We start from the raw sequence: 18,943 nt of genomic DNA, 5'->3' as shown, positions 1-18,943 counted from the left end.
GTACCGTAATAATATAGGTTACAATAGGCTGTCTTACGTTAACAATGACTGAAACTTAGCCCATGCCTCTCCCAAGGAAACCCAATGAGGAAATGAAGGCGAAGAAGAAGAAAAGATAACTCTTGTAGAGACGCACAGCTAGCTAGCTAGCGTCAGGACTGACTCTCAGTTCTTCTATGTCTTTCTCATCTATTTAACCAAGCATCAGACAAATTTGACATTGTTAAACTGAAGATAAACAAAACACAAAGTGACCAACAGGCTGTGTTGTGGGTTGCCGCCAGGAAGGCACTGGGTTCGATAAGGCTCACCTGTACTGCAGGAGAGGCTTGGGGATATCAGAATGCCCTTGTACGTCATGCTGGAGACCTAAGATCTCAGCAGGTCTGAGATAATAACTCAAAGCACCATGTCAAACACTTGGGGCAATTTCTAAGCATGTAGTGGCAGGGATTCCTCTTGGAATCAAGCACAGATGGCTTCAATCCCAGCTTCTCCACTTGGCAAGAAACCACTGAATCTGTCGGCTCATCTGTATCCTACTCATCTGAAAAATTTATAAGACGGATACCAGCAAACTGTTACAGGACAGTTAATATCTGTCAAACCGCTCTGATGAATTATCTCACTTAGCCTTCAAAATACTTTTCCAAGATATTGTTATAGCTCCTTAAGATGGGGATGGGGATTTGGTCTCAGAAGAGTTACACGGTTTATCTAGTTTAGGCTTCAAACCAAAATGGTCAATCTCGAATCAGCCCTTAACTCCACTGCACTGCACTGTGGAAATTAAATAACAGGTAAGGGTTATAAAGCTGGCACCTAGGAAGTAAAAATGTCAAGGCCTTATTGGTACCCTCAGAAGGAGTCACTGGCAGCCTAGAATCCACAATTTTCCATTGAGTCTCTTATTTAAGACTACAATTCCCAGAATGCTATGGCTGTAGAAATCATCCAATCAGAATGCTGGGGGATAGACGGTGGCCAATCGGGTAATCAGAGACACTGGCCAATCAGGAAGTATAGCCTGGATTTCCCGCCCTCTCTCCTCACTTATGGTTGAGTTGGCTGACTGTTGAAAGTTTTATCCTCACCAGGTCCGTTGACAACGCTTTTATTTGCGGTGGTGAGTTGGAAAGGTGAGGATTATTCGAAGCTGTTCAGTAACCAAGCTAACTTCCGGGCAGCGGAGTGGGTGGAGGAGGGGCACCCAGAGGGTGGACAAGGCCTGTGCAAACTTTCAGAAACTGCCCAGCAGTGGAAATTTCCAGGCTGCCTTTGGCCCAGCCTCAGCCGCTGTGCCGGCGTTGTGCACTGGGAACTTGGTGATCCCCAGAGAGTAGAGGTCCTCAGAATCTTCTCTCGAAACCCTCTATTGAGGTTGAGGGCCCTGGCAGAACCCTGTAGGCAAGTGCATTAGTGATGTCATGCCCTCAGTATGTATCATGTTCACTTCTGACATGGCCTAGTCTTCTGGGTGTGAATCTTCAGTGCCCCGTTAGTTTCCATTTGAATAACAATAAGGCTGAGGTGTGGCCTGCCTTGTGAGACTCCAGCATCCTAAATGCTCTGACACTGTCACTCACCTACCCAGTGGGCGGAGCTCAGGACATTCCGATTTATTTAGTTCCGTTTTTGTGTTTTATTATTATTTATTTGATTTTATATTTATTATTTAAAACTATGTTTCTTACTACACCCCCCCCCCCCAAATACGAACGAATCCTGGATTTGGCGTGTGCAAGTGAGATTGTTATTGACGTTCTTGTTTTAATATTCAGGATCTTAGAGGTTGATCCAAAGTGTGTATCACTCCTTAATGTCTGGAGAAGAAAAGAATTATTCATCTGCCGTGAAGGAGGTGAGGGAAAATAGGATAAATGACTGTAATTCAGGAAAATACAAAGACAAGAGCTTTGTAATGGTTCATTTGATCTCCTTATCCTGCACAAACAATCCTGACCTATAACTGCCCAGGAACAGTCTGGGCTAATTGTGGCTTATTTTTCAAGTCATTTTGAGGAGTTTGACTAAAAAGCTACTTAATATCTTGTGAGCCATCTCTCTGGAGACGGTCTTGGTTAGAGATATTTAATGTACGACGTGGTGGTTTATCCAGGTGCTTCCTTTATCCTCCCTCCACATTTTAGTTTTTAGTGTGTGCTTGTCGGGAGCCATAACAGGACAAGCTAATAACTAGCAGGTGATCATCCTGAGATGGCCAGCCTCGGATTATTATATAATCTGTGACTGGTTCGCCGTTATTAAGAAAGGCTGTAAGGGATTCGTTTTAGGAAAGATTCCTGCTATTAAAATGCTTTTCCTGTTGTTATTATTAAACATATATAACAATCATTAAGTAATAGTCCACCCCTTTGGAGCAGATCTCTGTAGATCTCCGAAGATGTCTCATACTGATGCTATACAGACAAATAGAAGACTTCTTAAGTCTTAATGATGATCCTATAAGTATTCCTAAAGTTATATCAGTGATTATTAAGCTCTTTTTTAGTGGGAATGCTATTAAGTTTCTTTCTGATAGTCAAAACTGCAGTGAGAACTCTGCCAGTCTCCCAGGTGTCACCAGTTAATTGCTCTTAGTAACCAGACTTTCTCCTACTCAGAGCCCATTCCAAGAGGTGGTAAGACAATTAACCAAAGGTCATAAAAAGGGAACTAACGATTTATTATAGGTGCTAGGACAGATGATAAAAGATTGACTGGGTTTATCTATAGAAAACTGCACTAATAACTTAGTTATGGTTTTAAACCTTCAGTGAACCTGTGGAGCTGTGACCGGTGATGGATGTTTAGCCAGATAATTACTCCTAGTGGATATGCATGTAAACATTCTCTGGTGTACACTTCTATTTCATTTTATGATTTGATTTTTCATATGAACTTGTGATGAACTTTGTGACATGTGATCATGTCTTCTGAGAGATGTTTAAGTGCTGAGGACAAAGAGAAGAAAGACAGAAGGACAGACACAGAAGGACAGAGCTGGACAGGACTGAGCTGGAGGGAACTGAGCTGAAGAGTCAGGACTGAGTGAAGGAGAACTGAACTAAAAAGATCTGGGCTGAGAAGAAATGCAGAGTGGAATAGCTTAGAGGCTATAGGTAACATAAGAGAGCAATGTGCAGAATGTGGAGGAAAAGGGGAAAAAAGAAGAAGCTGGAGAGAGCAGAAGGAGCAGGCAGGTTTCTCCTTACCATGGGACAGAACAGGCTATTTCTCAATAGCAAGGCAGGCTTAGTCTTATTAAAAGGCTTTTCTCTTACAAACTTGGGTTTAATCCACTTAGCATCAAAAGGGTAGAAGCTATTTCTTTCTCTATATAATAATGATTGGAGCTCATCTTTCATCCAGAATGAGTGAGTTCTTTCTGCACCATGCTTGATCTTTTGCTCCATATGCATTTGTAAATATGGATGTCTGTGTAAGTAAGTATGTAATTGTGAGAACCTATGCATGTGTGTGTGTAAGAATGTAATTGTAAGAATGTATGTAAGCTGGACCCAACTGGTTTGAGTGGAAATGTATAAAAGAACATTTATGTATATGAAATTATATACATTTATGAATATTTGGCTATGTAAAAGTTTTTTCTTCTGCAAGTGCTAGTCACTTCTCTTGGTTCAATAGTAGTTTTTGCTCCAAACTTCCCCCTAGCCTGACAAGCAAGAGGCATAGGGACAAAAGGGAAAAGGCTCTAGCAATTAATTCTTATGGATGTGGCTTGGTTTAAGAAAAACCCCAAGAATTCCACTTGTAATTGTGGAAAAACAAAACAGGTTGATGTTTTCCTGGGTATAAGAAAAGAAAATATCTTTAGTTCTGAGATAACAATTTTTTCTTTTATAAATTACCTAAATTTTTAAAAACATTAAAATACACATAAGTATGTGCATTTGTGCTATGTGTTGCATGGGTGTCTGAAGAGGCCAGAAAAGGACGTTGGTTCCCCTGGAGCTGGAATTATGGGCAGTCATGGGGGACCGATGCCCAGTGTGAGTGCTGGGAACTGAATTTAGGTTGAAGGAGCTATAAGTGTGCTTGGCTGCTGAGCCATCTCACCAACCCCCCTCCCCCTGTAAATAGCTCTGACTCTGTACCTCGCTTCTGTTTCTCTTTTATAAGCAGACATTTAAGAATAACCATCATGACCACAAGCAAAAAGTGGAAGCCATGATTAAGAACATTAATACAATTTATTTGGAGGTGAAGAAGATGAAAGGTACGGATGGGGTCAGTCAGCATTTCTGCATACTGCTGTCATAGACGGGCTAAGCATGTGTGCACACCACCATCATAGGCTAAGCATGTCCACACACTGCTGTCATAGACGGGCTAAGCATGTCTGCATACCACCATCATAGTCTAAGCATGTGTGCACAGTGCTGTCATAGACAGGCTAAGCATGTCTGCACACTGCTGTCATAGACGGGCTAAGCATGTCTGCACACTGCTGTCATAGACAGGCTAAGCATGTCTGCATACAACCATCATAGGCTAAGCATGTCTGCATACCACCATCATAGGCTAAGCATGTCCTCACGGTGCTGTCATAGAAGACATGCTAGAGCCAATTTGTACTTCAACTGTGGTATTCTCCCTAAGTGTCCCATTAAGAAAGATGTACAATATAGTCTGAACTATATGTTTGAAGGTGCTAGGCCTGATTTCTGACACCAGCAAGCTTCTTACCTTATCTAACCTTTCTGAATGTACCTCCCACCCTTTCCCTCAGCACAGTTATGTGCCTGTATCTCATTCTGCAAAAGTCAGTGTCCTCACCCATGAGTCCTCACGGAGCTTGCTGAGGGTATGCCAGGTTAAAAGTTTGACTCTGTAAGCAAAGTGCTTTTTACTTTAAATATATCTGTAGTGTACTAATATACATATAGGTCCTGACATTTAGTCAGTCATAAATATATTCTCTTGTTTTCTCTTAGCCATGTAAAATCTCAGTGGTTCAGTATTTCTGGAGATAAGCTCTCCCTGAGCCAGCTTGCTGGAGAACTCTCGTCAGTTAACCCAGTTCATTTTACCTGGTTTCTCCCGAGGGACTAGCTGAAATACACACCCCTACTTTCTTCATCTATAAACTATCACTATATTACATCCATCACTAGCCATGAAAACAGTATTGAGTGTAAAGTTGTTTTTGTAACTCTCAGATAATTATAGATACTCTCTGTGTCGCCTCTGAGACCTGCAAATAACAAACATGTCACGTGATGTACACCACGAGGGCAGACAATCCAAACTGGAGACAGCCTTGAAATGAACTCAGAGTTACAAAGACTTCATCGGGCCGGCTTCTCTCTATCTCTCTGCTGTGTCACGTGTACGGCTGCTCATAAGCATTGCTCCGGAGGTGGACATACACAGATACTTTCTGCCTGTGATATCTTTTTAGAATGAGATGTTACCCAGATATCCCCAGCAGCCCTCGGTCTCTTATAAATAAAAATGTGAGAGGCATGTAGCAATGCTAAGGGGCTTGCCCAGCATGCTCGAGGCCCTGAGTTCAATCTCTGGCATTGCAGAATAAAAACCTACCCCAGAAAAGGGGGGTTGCAGTAAGGGAATAACCAAGTCCTGAATAAAGAGAAAGGCAATTTACTAACTAGTAGGCTTTTGAAGTATCCGCTTCCTAATTTAAAAAAAAAAAAAAAAAGAGTAAAACTAGTTAGAAGCAAATCTAAAAAAAAAAATCCGCAAGATGGTCCACCTATAAAACTCAGCTGTGAAAAGCACCTAGATAAGTGAAATTTAAGCTTTTAAATAGTAAAGCTTTTCTCTCTAGGTTAATTTTTGGAAGGGTGGGGAGTCAGTAAGAGAGAGAAGTCTTTTGTCAGGAGCAAATAGCAGAAACTGAAAGGGGGAAACAAGCCATGCCTTTTGCTAGACAGAGGGAAACACTGACATACTCACGCCCACCCTGTCTTAGTTTGTGTTCTATTGCTTAAACACCATAGCCAGAGCAGCTTGGGGAGGAAAGGGTTTATTCCACCCTACATCTTATAGTCCAGCATGAAGGGAAGTCGGGGCAGGACCTCAAGCAAAGACCACAGGGAAGCCTGGCTTATTGGTTTGCTTCTCTTGGTTTGCTTTCTCACACACCAGGCACTGCCAGGGATGGCACCACCTACACCCACCTATCGTTGAAGAAAATGCCCCCACAGACTCATGTCCAGACCAGTCTGACATAGGCAGTTCCTCAATTGAAATTCCCTTTTCTAGATATGGCAGGTTTTTGTCACTAACAAAAACTAACAGGCACACCACCAAGGGGTGAGAGGGCCACCACAGACACACATCAAGTGAAAGAAAATGAGACCGAAGAAGGGTCGAAGACCGACGCCTGTCTTTGTAATGTCTTGTGGATGGCCTCGGTTCTTTGCATCATATGTATGTGTGAGTTAGGTAGGTTTAAGATATCCGCTGGAGAGATGGCTCAGTGGTTAGGAGCACTGATTGCTCTTCCAAAGGTCCTGAGTTCAATTCCCAGCAACCACATGGTGGCTCACAATATCTGTAATGAGATCCAGTGCCCTCTTCTGGTGAGTCTAAGTGCAGCAACAGTGTATTCACATGCATTAAATAAATAAATCTTAAAAAGCAAAAGTTATATTTACACAGTGTTGTAGTGTAGGAGGAAGGCTGAGTGGATGGGCAAAGAACCTTTCTAGTCTGTTTCCACATGATACTTGTGGTTAATTCAAAAATGGGTCACCTAGGTAGGAGTGAATGATCAGTGAATGCCTGACAAAAGTCATTAGAAATTAGGACCTGGCTCCTTCTGACACTGGACACTGTCTTCTCCCTTACTCAGAACTCTCCCAGATCCTGCTCTGTGACCTCAATCTTCATTTTGGTCAGCCGAAGAAGATGAAGGACCCCAAAGAGGCAGAAACAAGTCACCTATTTGAGGACCCTGAGATTCCAGATGGAGCCCTTGCTTCCATCAGTTTATCTGATTGAACTCTCTCTCTCTCTCTCTCTCTCTCTCTCTCTCTCTCTCTCTCTCTCTCTCTCTCTCTCATTTCTGGTTTTGTTGAATTCAAACTCTGGAAGAACCAAGTTTAGAATATAATTTTAAGCAGTAGTAAATTATAAGTAAGCATATCATCTTGAAAGCTATTGTTTTTGTTTTACTGCCGTCTCAGAGGGAAATTGACTCCATGATGTTGGAAGTCTGATGTCCGGAACTGGTCTATATATGTTTGCTGTGCTATACACTGGCTTCCTCCATGTGCTGGTAAAAGAAAGTGGTACAGCAGCATCACACAGCTTTGCCTTTGAGGGACCCTAAAAAGGACTGATTTTCTGTTCCAGAGAGGGACCCTGAATGGTCCAACTTTTGTAATATGTTAATCTGTGAGAAAGAGCAGAGCAGCGGCCCCAGCTGGCTTCATAAGGCTCATGGCTCAGATAGGCAAGGCTGTGGCAGAAGAATAGAGTTGAAAGGACTCAAGGCACACGTGTTGCTAGTCATGAAAACAGACTCTGAGGGTTGCAGCCATAGCAGTGCAAGAGAACACCTTATCCACAAGGCTCATTTCCCCCTTTGCCCTAAGAGATTCAAATACATTTGGTCTTAGGACATCTCCTGCTGCTTTTGTTGGTGCTGTGAGAAAAACCTGATAAGAATCAACTAAAAAGAAGGGTTGGTTTGGGTTTATATTTGGAGGAAATGCAGTTGATCTTGGCAGGGGAAGGAAAGTGGTGGACTGTGAGGTCATGCGGTATCCACCATTTTGAAGCAGGAAATGACTGTGCAGTGCTGTCCTCTGCACACTCAACCCACATTGAGAGTGTGTTTCATCCTCAGTGAAACCTCTAAAAACATCCTCACGGACACACTCTTAAGTGATTCTAAAACCCAGTTGAGTTGACAATCTTAACCATCGTAACTACCAAACGATGCTTTGAGATCTACCGTGTCCTTAATTTTCATCACCTTTAAATACTGAGTGCACTAAAGCAAGGCACAAGATGAGCTCATTCTATCACAGAACCTGTTGTATCCTGCTCCCCTCTCCCCAGGACCCAGCTCAGTTTGTCACATAATGCGGATGTTGTAAATCCCTATTGGACATCCTGCTGAGGAAACATAATACAGGCCTTTCAGCTTTCTGATTTCCAAGTGCTGGACCCTAAATTGAGAACTCCGGGTTTGTAAGGCCAAGGTTTTGTAGAACAACATCATTATTGTCATTGACTAAGTGTTTCCACATTCGACCTCCTTATCTTAGTGTGTCCTCAGTATTAACCTGGTCCCTTTAAAAACATTTGTTTAACTCATAAAGATAAAGGTATAGAATATCCTTTCCTACTTGAAATTATGTAGATCAGAAATCAAACTTTCATCAATAAAAGTCACACTGGTGCCAGGCGTCCCACGGGAACGAGACGGGAAGAACACGGGATGCCAGTGTTCAGTATGTACCGTAGTTCATGTTGCGAAACCTGAACAGTTCTGCAAATTATTCTCCCTGCACTGATGATATCTTGACAAGGCCTGCAGTGGTAAAGGGATATTCTGTGAATTGAAAATTCCTTTACTGTACGTGACCTATTGACCATCAGAGCTCAGCCTGGCCGGCCTTAAACATTCTCGGATCGTGCACTTTAGCCTGCCATTGGGCAGAGTCCCCCCCCAACACAAACTCTATTTTGCTTTAATACTGAATATATTGTTTAATTTATTGAGTGTTCATAGCCCCCCCAAAGAAGAAAACCACCTGCAACATAAAACATGTGAAGTACTGATGCGTACCCTGTGATCCCATGGCCAGCCAGTCAACACTTTCACATCTCATACCAGCTGCTGCTGGCCCAGGCAAAGCAAAATGCAAACCTTGCTGTACAGTTTGTGCTTAACAGGCATCGCTTTCAGTTCACACCATCATACTACTTCATAGTAAAACATGGCGAGTTAAACCAACACACACCAGAAGTCCACCAGTGCCTTTTGTTAAGTGTAACTTAAAAACTAAAGGAGATCTGAGGTGCTTTGAAGGGTTTAAACACCCATCTAAGAGGGACAAGACAGCAGTTTTGCAACACACTTGTTGGGTTAATGAGACAGAGAACCAGAGCAGGGGTTTGGACAGGTATTCTCCAGAGGCCCACAGGTTAAGAGTCTTGACCCTCCACCAGGGTAGCATTGGGCAGTGGCGGAGCCTTAGGAGGTGAAGCCCAGTGGGGTGAAGTTAGGTCAGCAGGTAGAAGACCTTGAGGGAAATTTGCTTCTTGTCCTTTCCTTTTGTTTCCCAGCCATCACGAGATGAATAGATGGCCTCACACTCTTACTTCAATATCCTATATGAACTGTTGCAGGCCCAAAGAAACGGGAACAGGCGACCATTGGAGCAAGTCAAACTTTCTAACTGAAAACCAGCTAATACAAGTAGCATCTAGTAGGAAGGTGGGCTCCAAGTGTGTGCGTGTGCGTGTGCGTGTGCGTGTGCGTGTGCGTGTGCGTGTGTGTGTGTGTGTGTGTGTGTGTACAAAGCAGTGCTCATCTTCCCAGGAGACCTTCAGTACTATAAAATGCTTTTCAAGGCGGGAGAGGAGGGAGCCCACCGTGGATATAGACATGGAGGACTGTGATAGAAAAGCAACAGAAACCCCCGTGTATTCAACAGCAGAGCTGCATCACCGAATCTAAGACTATTTTCTTCTTGTAAATTCAGAAATGTAGCTTACATTTGCTTTAAAACAAAAATATAACAGCACGGACCAAACAAAGTTGTCTTAAGGATCTAAAAGAGTAAAGCAAAGGACAACTTTAATCCCAGGAAGTTATCCCAACATGCACTAATCTCATTATGAAAAGAACACAGAAAAACACACCCTGTAAAACCAAATAAGAAACAATGGAGTTTTTGGAGTCTCTTAAGTAATGGCTGCCCCAAAAATGAATTTTAATCATTTTAAGTTGTGTAAAAAACAGATTGTGCCTTGGCCTGACAAAAGTTTCGTTATATATCCAGAACCATCCATTTCAGTCCTTTTCCAGCTTGTCCCACATTATTTCTCTACTGTATAAAGTACTGTATTTTGAGGTGGATGTTCAAAATCTCATGTCTGCCATGCACTCTTAGACTTCAAACGTGAACATGATCACTTCTACACTTTATAAACATCAAAGAAAATAAATAAATCATGTGGTATTCAACAATTTTCAGATACTTTACAGGACAGGGCAGAACTCAGGGCCCATATTGACAGTCTGTTTTAGTCCTGGTGTCCGTTTGCTCAGGTCAAGCTCTTGCCACACCGATGACAGAGTCAGGAAGGCTCGTTTCTTGGGTAACTTGCTACAGACAGCCTGCAGCATGTGTTAGTGTGCACTGGTATCTAGATCCTCGGTTTTTTCCATCAATGAGTAACAGTGGCATTTTCCTGAAGTAGTCAATAATATCTGATACAGACAGGAAGTCCTGGAAAAATCAAATGGGTAGATAAGTTATCAGTGGAATGGACAGTATGCATTTCATAATTATGTTTTTTTTAATCTGCGTCAATTCGGGGAAGTTGTAGGAAGAGTAAAATTTGTCAGGTATTTGAGAGATTTCCTTCTCAATAGCCAACCAACTGTCAGTAAGAGAAGTGTTATGTTGAGCCAAAGAGGTGACTCTGCTTAAAGGCCTGATGACTTCATGTCAATCCCCAGGACCACATGGAGGAAGGACAAAACTTCTATCCGTATCCTATTTCCACACATGTGCCGTGGTGCATACAAAAGATTTTTTTAATAAAAAATGTTAACCCCTATAGTGGCTCATTTACTCCCAAATATTTCCATCATGATACCTGGCAGCTTAGTATTGGTCTCTGGGTTTCATTTCTTGGGTTTCTGAATCCCCATGGCACAACAATGCAAACTTAGGAGGTGGTCACACAGGTCATCCCTGGAGGTGAAGCTTTAGCACACTGTAACTGCCCTTCCCTGTCACCTCCACATTCTCAATGTGGAGCAGCCAATTCACAATGTGCTCAGCAGCCAAGTCTTTGGACCTCCCAGGCCAAAGAGACTGGTCCCATTCATCCCCCTAGATGTTCTAAGACAAGCTGCCCAGGTACCTTCCGCCAAGGAAACAGGTATGTTCATGCTAGACCAAGAGAAATACTGGAAGGTGACGCTGCCTCTGGAGAGATTATGCAGCCCTGTCCATGGGGAGCAAGTGACCCAGACTTTTGATCAAAATCATGTTTCTTCCACTCAGCATTGCCACTGGTGGGAAGTATTCGGATTGTAGTCATCAGTGAACTGTTCTCATTCTGTAGATGTTTCATTCAGCTGGGTTCCTAAGGGTAACCTTAGAAAATGTCCTAAGACATTACATTTGTTAGTTCCCTCTGCAAAGGCAGCCTAGTTTTATCTTCACATCAAAAAACTGGCCAAACAAGAACGCTCCTTTGGCAATACGGCCATCTCTCAGAGCCAAAAGGCTCAGGTTAGCCAGAGATGCCCTGCGGATCCCAGTAACCACTAATCTAGGCTGCTCAGCTTTCTCAATGGGATTTTAAATTAAAAGTTTGTTATTGATGTATGTGTCTGTGCCTGCTTGTCCGTGAACTCACAGTGTGAGTGCAGATGCCCACAGACACCAGAGGAAGGCGTCAGAGCCCCTGAAACTGGACTTAAAGGAGGTTGTGAGCCACCCAATGCAGATCCTGGGAACAGAACCCCTATCTTCTGCAAGAGTAGTAAGTTCTCTTAATTCTGAGCCATTTCTCCAGCCCATCTTACGGTATTTTAAATATTGTTTATAGAAGTACCAAAATCTTATACCAAAATTAGGTCACAAGAAGTCAAAACAGAAGATACTGCCTCTGACACTTCCTAAATGTATTTTTTATCATCATCATCATCATCATCATCACCATCATCATCATCATCATCATCATCATCATCATCATCATTATTATTATTATTATTATTATTATTATTATTTTAAATGTTAGACTTTGGGGTCAGAGATAAGTTCAGTGCTTGGACCTGACTGGCGAGCACAAGGCCCTAGGTTCAGTCCTAAGCATCACAAACAGGTGAACACCTATGACGTTGGATTACTTAGAGTGAAAATCCAAGAAAGACTCCTATAGTGGAGCTAGTCATGCGTAGTGCTTTCCTTTTTCCTTCCTCCTTCAATGGAGGGCCTCACTAACGTTGTTTAACAGCATAACTGCTAAATAGCACGTGATTCAGCCTGCTCTACGGTATGGAATTTGGGCAAAGAATGAAGATGTAAGGCCTTACCTCTTTTCCCCGAAGCCCAGTACCCAACAAATAGACTTGACTTTCCTCCTGGTAACGGATCTGGATGTTGTAAACTTTGTCTTTGTACAACACCATGAGGACATATGGATTGTTCACTGTCTTCTTAGAGCTGTCTCTAACCAGGAAGGTGCCATCCTAAAAGAATAGGGGCTCGCTATTAGTGGGAGCAATGAAAGTCAGTCCTTCTGTACCGTCTAAGAGACGAGCCTCTAGGGCCCTGCTAAAGCTGTCATGGTGTCAGGTGACACTGAGTCCTCCTCATGGCTGGGGATGTTCCTCGCTCCTTTGATTATTCAAAAGGACAACTGAGATTGTATCTGAGGTTTGAGTATCTCTGAAGTGTATTAATATAAAATATTTTTTTCAGTAGTAAAAACAAAAGATCAGTGAGTGGATAAAAGATCATAAGAAATAAGGTGGCTCACTTTCTATATAGCTACTCATTTCTGTTGACTGGCTAGCCCCCCCTTTCCACATTCCCACACGGAACGCACCATTTGCCTGTGAGATGGACACTCCTCTACTCCAACCTGAACAAAAGTGAACGTGGGCTTTCTACATTCTTGTCACCTTTTCCCCAGTACTTACAGGGCCTGAGATTTGCTCTGTACTTTAAATTTTCCTACAAGAATAATTGCAATATAATGCAGCATGACAAAGACCTAATATTAAAATAGAGCTAATTAGTAAGACCCATGTAAATCACTCCTTCCTCTATGTATTTAATTAGAACGGGTTTTAAATAGCCATCAATATTCAATAACAGCGTTCCTTTGTTCCTTTGATTCGGAGTTAATTGAGCTGGTCAGAACATGTCTGGTAAAAGGACTTCCCACTGGACCAGAGAATCAGAAGCTTGGCTTGAGTTCAGAATCACCTGGAGAGTATGAAGACTCCTTCAGCCCCCGCTGTACTCCCTAAGACTCAGGAATCCAGATTAAAAACAAAACAAAACAAAAACAAAAACCAACTCCTCCAGGGGATCAAATCTGCTGCTGAGACTGAAAATAGTTGTTGTGGCCTCAACAGTGTGAAACATCTTTCACACTGTTGTCCTCCCATCTCTGGTCAAGAGACTTAGAGTTATTGGTCAGTACTGGACCTGCTTAAGACTTTATAATATCAAAAGACTAGCTAGAAATTTCTAGAAGGCTTTGCAGATATGCCTTTAACATGAATCTTTCTCATGAACTTGGGCGATAACAGGGTGTTAAGAGGAAGATGAACTAGTGAGATTTCTGAAATGTTACATGATTCATTTGATTTCCCACCCCCTCCACAAAGAGATACATTCATTCATTGATTCATTCATAAAACTACCTAATATGTGCCAATGGATACACGAGTACCTTAATTTAGAATTTTTGCTAGACAAGTGATGGACGGCCACTCAGAGAAAGGGTTCTATGGATGCTAGCAAGTAGGATGGACGCATGGACTGGTCTTAAAGGAACAGCGCCTGGCAGCGGGAGCAGTAGCTGGCTCACACTGGAGACCCAGTGTGTGTCAATAACCTGTTCCTCTCCCCACTAACATTTATACCTGCATGACAATACGTGGTAGAAAGGTACCTGGTTTATCTTCCTCAGAGCAGCTTCTGCCTCTGGCCGGGTAATATAAGAGACATACCATTCTTCGTCTAATGGAGACTACAAAAAGAAATTTTTAAAAAGCACTGTAAGTTCTGTAGTTACAAAAACAAAGCAAAAAGGAAAAAAACCAACTAATAATTCCCATAAATCACCACCTCAGTTCTCTGAGGTCTGAAACATTTGTTTTCTTGACCAGAATCACTTAGAAGGGGCTGCAGGGAAGGTGTTTTGTGTGGACTGCTTTCTTATCATGTCACTGACTGCAAAGGCATTTGTGAAGGAGCCCCCCTTATTAATGGAACCTTTCTTCCTGAAAGACAGAGACAGAGGAACTTCTTCAGCTTATTACATCATAGCAACATACTTAATGAAAACTCTGTCCTAATGGAGCAGCTAAGAGAATTCCATATTTAAGGCTAGAAACCAAGAAACAGATGGAAAAAATAGGATTATGCTTTTTCATTTCTTAATGCCCCTGGAAGGCTGTACGAGAACACTAAAGGACACATTAGTTCTTGTCTACATCTCCCCTCAGTCTTTGGTTTATTGTGTGCAATGCAGTGGATCCAGGATGGGGCCTCACACACTCTCGGGCAAGGGTTAGACCGCTGAGTGACACAGATGCTCTTTGAATTGAATGGTAACAACGAAATTCTAACCGAGAACACAAATACAGCAGAACAGCCAACTACAGCTTCTTAAAGTCCCTTTGCTAGAGAAAAAGGCAAACAAAGCAGAAACGGCTGCATTACCTCTTCTTCCCCAGGAGATGGAGGCTGAGGCCTGTTTGGAACTGGTAAAGGTAAGTTTCTGACTTCATTTCTGACAGGTGGCCTGCTGCTGGGACCTTCGAAGCAAAGTATTTTGAAGATTAATTTCCCATCAGCCATTGTTTCCATGTTTCATAACACATTCATCATGAAGGCTCCCATAGAGTAATTCATTTCTCAAGAAAAAGAGGTTGGAAAAATAATTTCCATCTCTAAAGCTACAAGGGCTGCTTGGGTAGTGTTCTGTACCAAGCTGCGGAAACTTGGAGAGAAGAGATCCCAATGCTTCAGTGATCCCCTAAACATGCAAGCAACATCATGTGTTTCCCTAAACATGCATACAACATCATGTGATCCCCTGAGCATGTGTACGACATCATGCGGTCCCCTAAACATGTATACAACATCATGTGATCCCCTAAACATGCAAACAACATCATGTGGGCCCCTGAACATGCATGCAGCATCACACGGGCCTGCTTTTAAGAACAGCCACAATTGTTTTACTCTGTGCCTCAGGAAGAACCTGCAAAGAGCAGGCCCTTCGTCGGTGCCTGCCACACCAGCACACATGGATCCTTTCCCAACAGCTTGCATTGGCAGCAGCAAAGAGGCAATTATGTTCTCAGTTCCCAGAAAGAAAGGAAGTGCTTCAAGAATACCGCTAGGTTTACAGCCAATGTTTGCTGTGGTTTTTCTGTTTGTTTGGGTTCTGCAGCGTCCTAAGATTAGAACTGTTGGCTTAACGGACACCACAAACTTATCTGCTCAGCCAGGAGCTTGTCACAGAGCCTATGTATGCTTCCTTCATTCTAAGACTCTCTCTTCTTGTGTAGAGTTAACTTAAAATCTAGAGGAAAGTTCCTCAGCTTGGGAAATGTTTGCCTGTGTTGACTATGGGTGCCAAGTTGGTTTCTGTGTTAGGCCAGCTGAAAAGAGCTGAAAGGTCCTATTATCTAGAATGTTCTCTCATTCTTCTGTTATTCACTCACTCATTCATTCATTCATTCATTCATTCATTCATTCATTCGACGAATGTTGCTTAGCATGACTCTACCTAGATTTAAATAAGGCATTCTCTGTCCGCTATGTTTAATCTCCAGGGCCAAGAGACCAAAGGGGCAGAGCTTCTTTTGCATGTGAAGCTTAGAGTCTGAGCAGATTCCATGCAGGAGAGGCAGGGCTGAGACTTAAGGCCTGTGTTTCCCAAACCTTGCCTAAGTATGAACCCCTAAGGCACTGCTCCAGGAGTCCCTGGAATCCCCATGCATCAAAGCACCCCAGGTGCTTCTGTACCAGGATCCACTGAGGAAAGGATGTGCTATTAAAACAGCAAGCTTGAAGAACTGAGAAAAGTTGGGGTGAGTAGACAACTGCACCCCCACATGACAAAAAAAAAAACTCAACCTTGAGCTTTAATACCCGCCACTGGGCCAGCAGTGGCTCTCACACCGGGAATGATGTCCCCACCAGAAGGAATGCTTGTGTAAATTAGATGTGTTACTAGGCTGTTGATCAAACGTACTAAAGTCATTTTATATTTAAAATCTACTTCTGCATGTCGACCATGACATTTTTTCTTTTTTTCTTTATTCACCTCTCATGTAAACCATCACGTCTGCAATTTCCTCTCCCTCTACTCCTCAAAGTCTCTCACCACACTTCCTGTCTCCCCCAGATCCACTCCTCCTGTCTCCCTTCTGAAAAGTGCAGGCCACCCCAGGATATCAACCGAACTCAGCCTAAGAAGACACAGTAAGACTAGGCACAAACTGTCATATCAAGGCTGGACAAGGCAACTCAGTTTGAGGAAAAGAGTCCCAAGACCAGGAAATAGAGTCAGAGACATCCTCACTCCCACTATTAGGAGTCCCACAAAAACCCCAAGTTAAAAATCATAATATGCAGGGGACCTAACGTAGACCCACGCAGACTCCATGATTGCGGAGCCAGTCTCTGTGAGCCCTCAACTGTGGTCTACAGTCAGAGAAATTTCATAATGGTACAGATACACAGTTCTACAGCCGAACATGCACCATGACTTTTTTTTTAAGTGTCTGTTTTTCACCATAGTGTTAACATTTTAAGTCAATATTTAAGTCCTGAGCGATTTTGCTTTAACTCTTTTTTTTTTTTTGTTCTTTTTTTCCGGAGCTGGGGACCGAACCCAGGGCCTTGCGCTTCCTAGGCAAGCGCTCTACCACTGAGCTAAATCCCCAACCCTGCGATTTTGCTTTAAAGGCCCTATTTTTAACTTTTCTTGGAAAACAAGTCAGAGAATCTGACAGTACTAGGCCAGTTTCCAGCCACGACAAAGATCTCCTTATTTTAACATGCATTCATTCAGCTAGAACTTTAAGTTACATGTGCAGGTCTCTTGCCTTAAAATCATCCCAGGGCAGTCTCGTCTCACAGACCTTTGCTAGCATCATGGACCAATAGCATCAGCTTGCTGGAAATGCTAAGTCTCAGGGGACACCTAGCCCTTCCGAATTAGATCCATGTTTGAACATCATTCCCAGGCACCTGTGTGCACGCTCAATGTTGGGAACACTCACGGCAGACACACAGTGGCAGCAACATTGGAAATGGAAAACCTTTGTGTCAGAAACTTTTGTTGTTTTTCTGAGACATGATCTCATGTAGCCCAGAGTGGCCGAAAATTTGCTCTCTAGTTTAAGATGGACATAAACTCTTAATCCTCCTCCCATGGCCCAAGATCACAAGTATGAGCTGTCATATTTGGCTTGATTTAGAATCTCTGAGGCTGGGTTTTTGTGTGCTTCTCAGTTCACAACCTGAGAGCAGACTCCTCACTGAAACCACAAGGAAGCTATGCATTGCTTCAAGTTCTATCGAAGCCTAGGGACCAAGCTCTCGGCAGGAAGACCAGGGATAAAGCTGGCATTTGGTGATGGTGATGGTGATGGTGATGGTGGTGGTGGTGGTGATGGTGATGGTGATGGTGGTGGTGGTGGTGATGGTGATGGTGGTGGTGGTGGTGATGGTGATGGTGATGGTGGTGGTGGTGGTGATGGTGATGGTGGTGGTGGTGGTGGTGGTGATGGTGGTGGTGATGGTGGTGGTGATGGTGGTGGTGATGGTGATGGTGGTGGTGATGGTGATGGTGGTGGTGATGGTGATGGTGGTGGTGATGGTGATGGTGATGGTGGTGGTGATGGTGATGGTGGTGGTGATGGTGATGGTGGTGGTGGTGATGGTGGTGGTGGTGGTGGTGATGGTGGTGGTGGTGGTGGTGATGGTGATGGTGGTGGTGGTGGTGGTGGTGGTGGTGGTGGTGATGGTGATGGTGGTGGTGATGGTGATGGTGATGGTGGTGGTGGTGGTGGTGGTGGTGGTGGTGGTGGTGGTGGTGTGTGTGTGTGTGTGTGTGTGTGTGTTTCCAACAGCCCTTGGTAACCTGCAGACATTGAATTAAGTGTTAAAATGAAGAAGGCATACACTTTAAACAAAGCCTTTGCTGAAAGGCTTTGAGACCCATTACCCTCTAACCCCATGGACATGTTACTAGGCAGAGATCACAAGTGTACAAACCTTGAGAGAAGTATGATGGCAGGGAGGCACTCTGCTGAAAGCCAATGTTACTGTAGAAACAGAGAAGAGAACAAGCTTTAAATTGGGGTAGGGTGATGGGACCCACACGGGTAGCTGGGCTGAAGAAGCCAGGCTGTAGATGCTTCTTGCATTGTCACTGCTGCCCTCCACACACCGCTGGCGTCATGGAAGGGCGGCTGAGGAGGAAATTATTTGATATACTGGTGTCCCAAGATGACTAACTCTAATACGTCTCACTAGCCAAAGGCAATCAGTAAACATAAAGCTTATAAACTAAATGTAAAAATTACTTTTTAATTGGGGTTTGAGGGTCTATAAAATGGCCAAAGAAGGAGGACACTGTGACAGGCATGCGGGGGAACAGTGAATCCCCAGGAGGTGCTGGTCTGCAGAGAGAAAGGGAGTCAGGATGTGGGGAGAGAGTGCCGGGCGGGCTCTGCCACATCAGAGCAACAACGTTTGCAAGGCTGAGAAGGGAAACCTACGGTGAGCCTGGAACACTACCTCTCCCTCTGTGCCAAGCACTAGCACCAACCAACCTAGCCCAAATCGTCCAAGTCTGCTCTGTACACCTAATCTTCTTGGCAGTTTTCAGGAATGGAAGACAGGGCTAGAGCTGTGTGTAGGATAATGCAAACCATTGGACACAGCAGTAGAGAAAGCCAGAGGGAGAAGGGAACGGAGAGAACTGAAGGCATGGG

The 18,943-nt window shown here is 43.4% G+C and overlaps 2 protein-coding genes across 6 annotated transcripts in view; one reads left to right on the top strand and one right to left on the bottom strand.

Annotated features, from left to right (window-relative positions):
• The first annotated feature begins 1,009 nt into the window (after positions 1 to 1,009).
• C10h5orf58 (similar to human chromosome 5 open reading frame 58) lies at positions 1,010 to 7,148 on the top strand. 2 transcript variants are annotated; one of them, XM_087574782.1, is made up of 4 exons: positions 1,010 to 1,139; positions 1,782 to 1,861; positions 4,144 to 4,240; positions 6,845 to 7,140. In XM_087574782.1, the coding sequence occupies exons 2-4, from the start codon at positions 1,820 to 1,822 to the stop codon at positions 6,991 to 6,993; spliced, it is 288 nt and encodes a 95-aa protein (XP_087430908.1). In that variant the 5' UTR covers positions 1,010 to 1,139; positions 1,782 to 1,819; the 3' UTR covers positions 6,994 to 7,140. The 2 variants fall into 2 exon arrangements, with proteins under 2 accessions (XP_087430908.1, XP_087430909.1); XM_087574783.1 differs by having other exon boundaries at positions 1,019 to 1,139; positions 4,147 to 4,240; positions 6,845 to 7,148.
• A 1,544-nt stretch (positions 7,149 to 8,692) lies between these two features.
• Lcp2 (lymphocyte cytosolic protein 2) overlaps positions 8,693 to 18,943 on the bottom strand; it is a 46,894-nt gene continuing 36,643 nt past the window's right edge. For 3 of the 4 annotated variants that reach the window (XR_015630164.1, XR_015630165.1, NM_130421.2), the window contains 5 exon segments: positions 18,222 to 18,271; positions 14,649 to 14,743; positions 13,876 to 13,953; positions 12,284 to 12,439; positions 8,693 to 10,460 (listed from right to left, as the gene is read on the bottom strand). Coding sequence is in view for 2 of the 4 variants with exons in the window: in NM_130421.2 (NP_569105.1) it covers positions 10,338 to 10,460; positions 12,284 to 12,439; positions 13,876 to 13,953; positions 14,649 to 14,743; positions 18,222 to 18,271 (502 nt within the window). In the remaining 2 variants the exon portion in view is untranslated. 4 annotated transcript variants of the gene reach the window in all.

The sequence above is a fragment of the Rattus norvegicus genome, chromosome 10, assembly GCF_021556685.1.
Source record: "Rattus norvegicus strain SHRSP/BbbUtx chromosome 10, alternate assembly SHRSP_T2T, whole genome shotgun sequence".
Lineage (NCBI taxonomy): Eukaryota > Metazoa > Chordata > Mammalia > Rodentia > Muridae > Rattus > Rattus norvegicus.
The sequence above is the reverse complement of the archived record's forward strand: the minus strand, read 5'-3'. Positions and strand labels throughout refer to the sequence as shown.

What these genes read in the sequence shown, in the direction of transcription:
- C10h5orf58 (XM_087574782.1), top strand. Translation starts at nt 1,820, where the DNA reads ATGTCTGGAGAAGAAAAGAATTATTCATCTGCCGTGAAGGAG. An exon ending in ATTCATCTGCCGTGAAGGAG is followed by an intron (nt 1,862 to 4,143) that starts GTGAGGGAAAAT and finishes CTCTTTTATAAG; the next exon opens with CAGACATTTAAGAATAACCA. An exon ending in GGAGGTGAAGAAGATGAAAG is followed by an intron (nt 4,241 to 6,844) that starts GTACGGATGGGG and finishes TCCCTTACTCAG; the next exon opens with AACTCTCCCAGATCCTGCTC.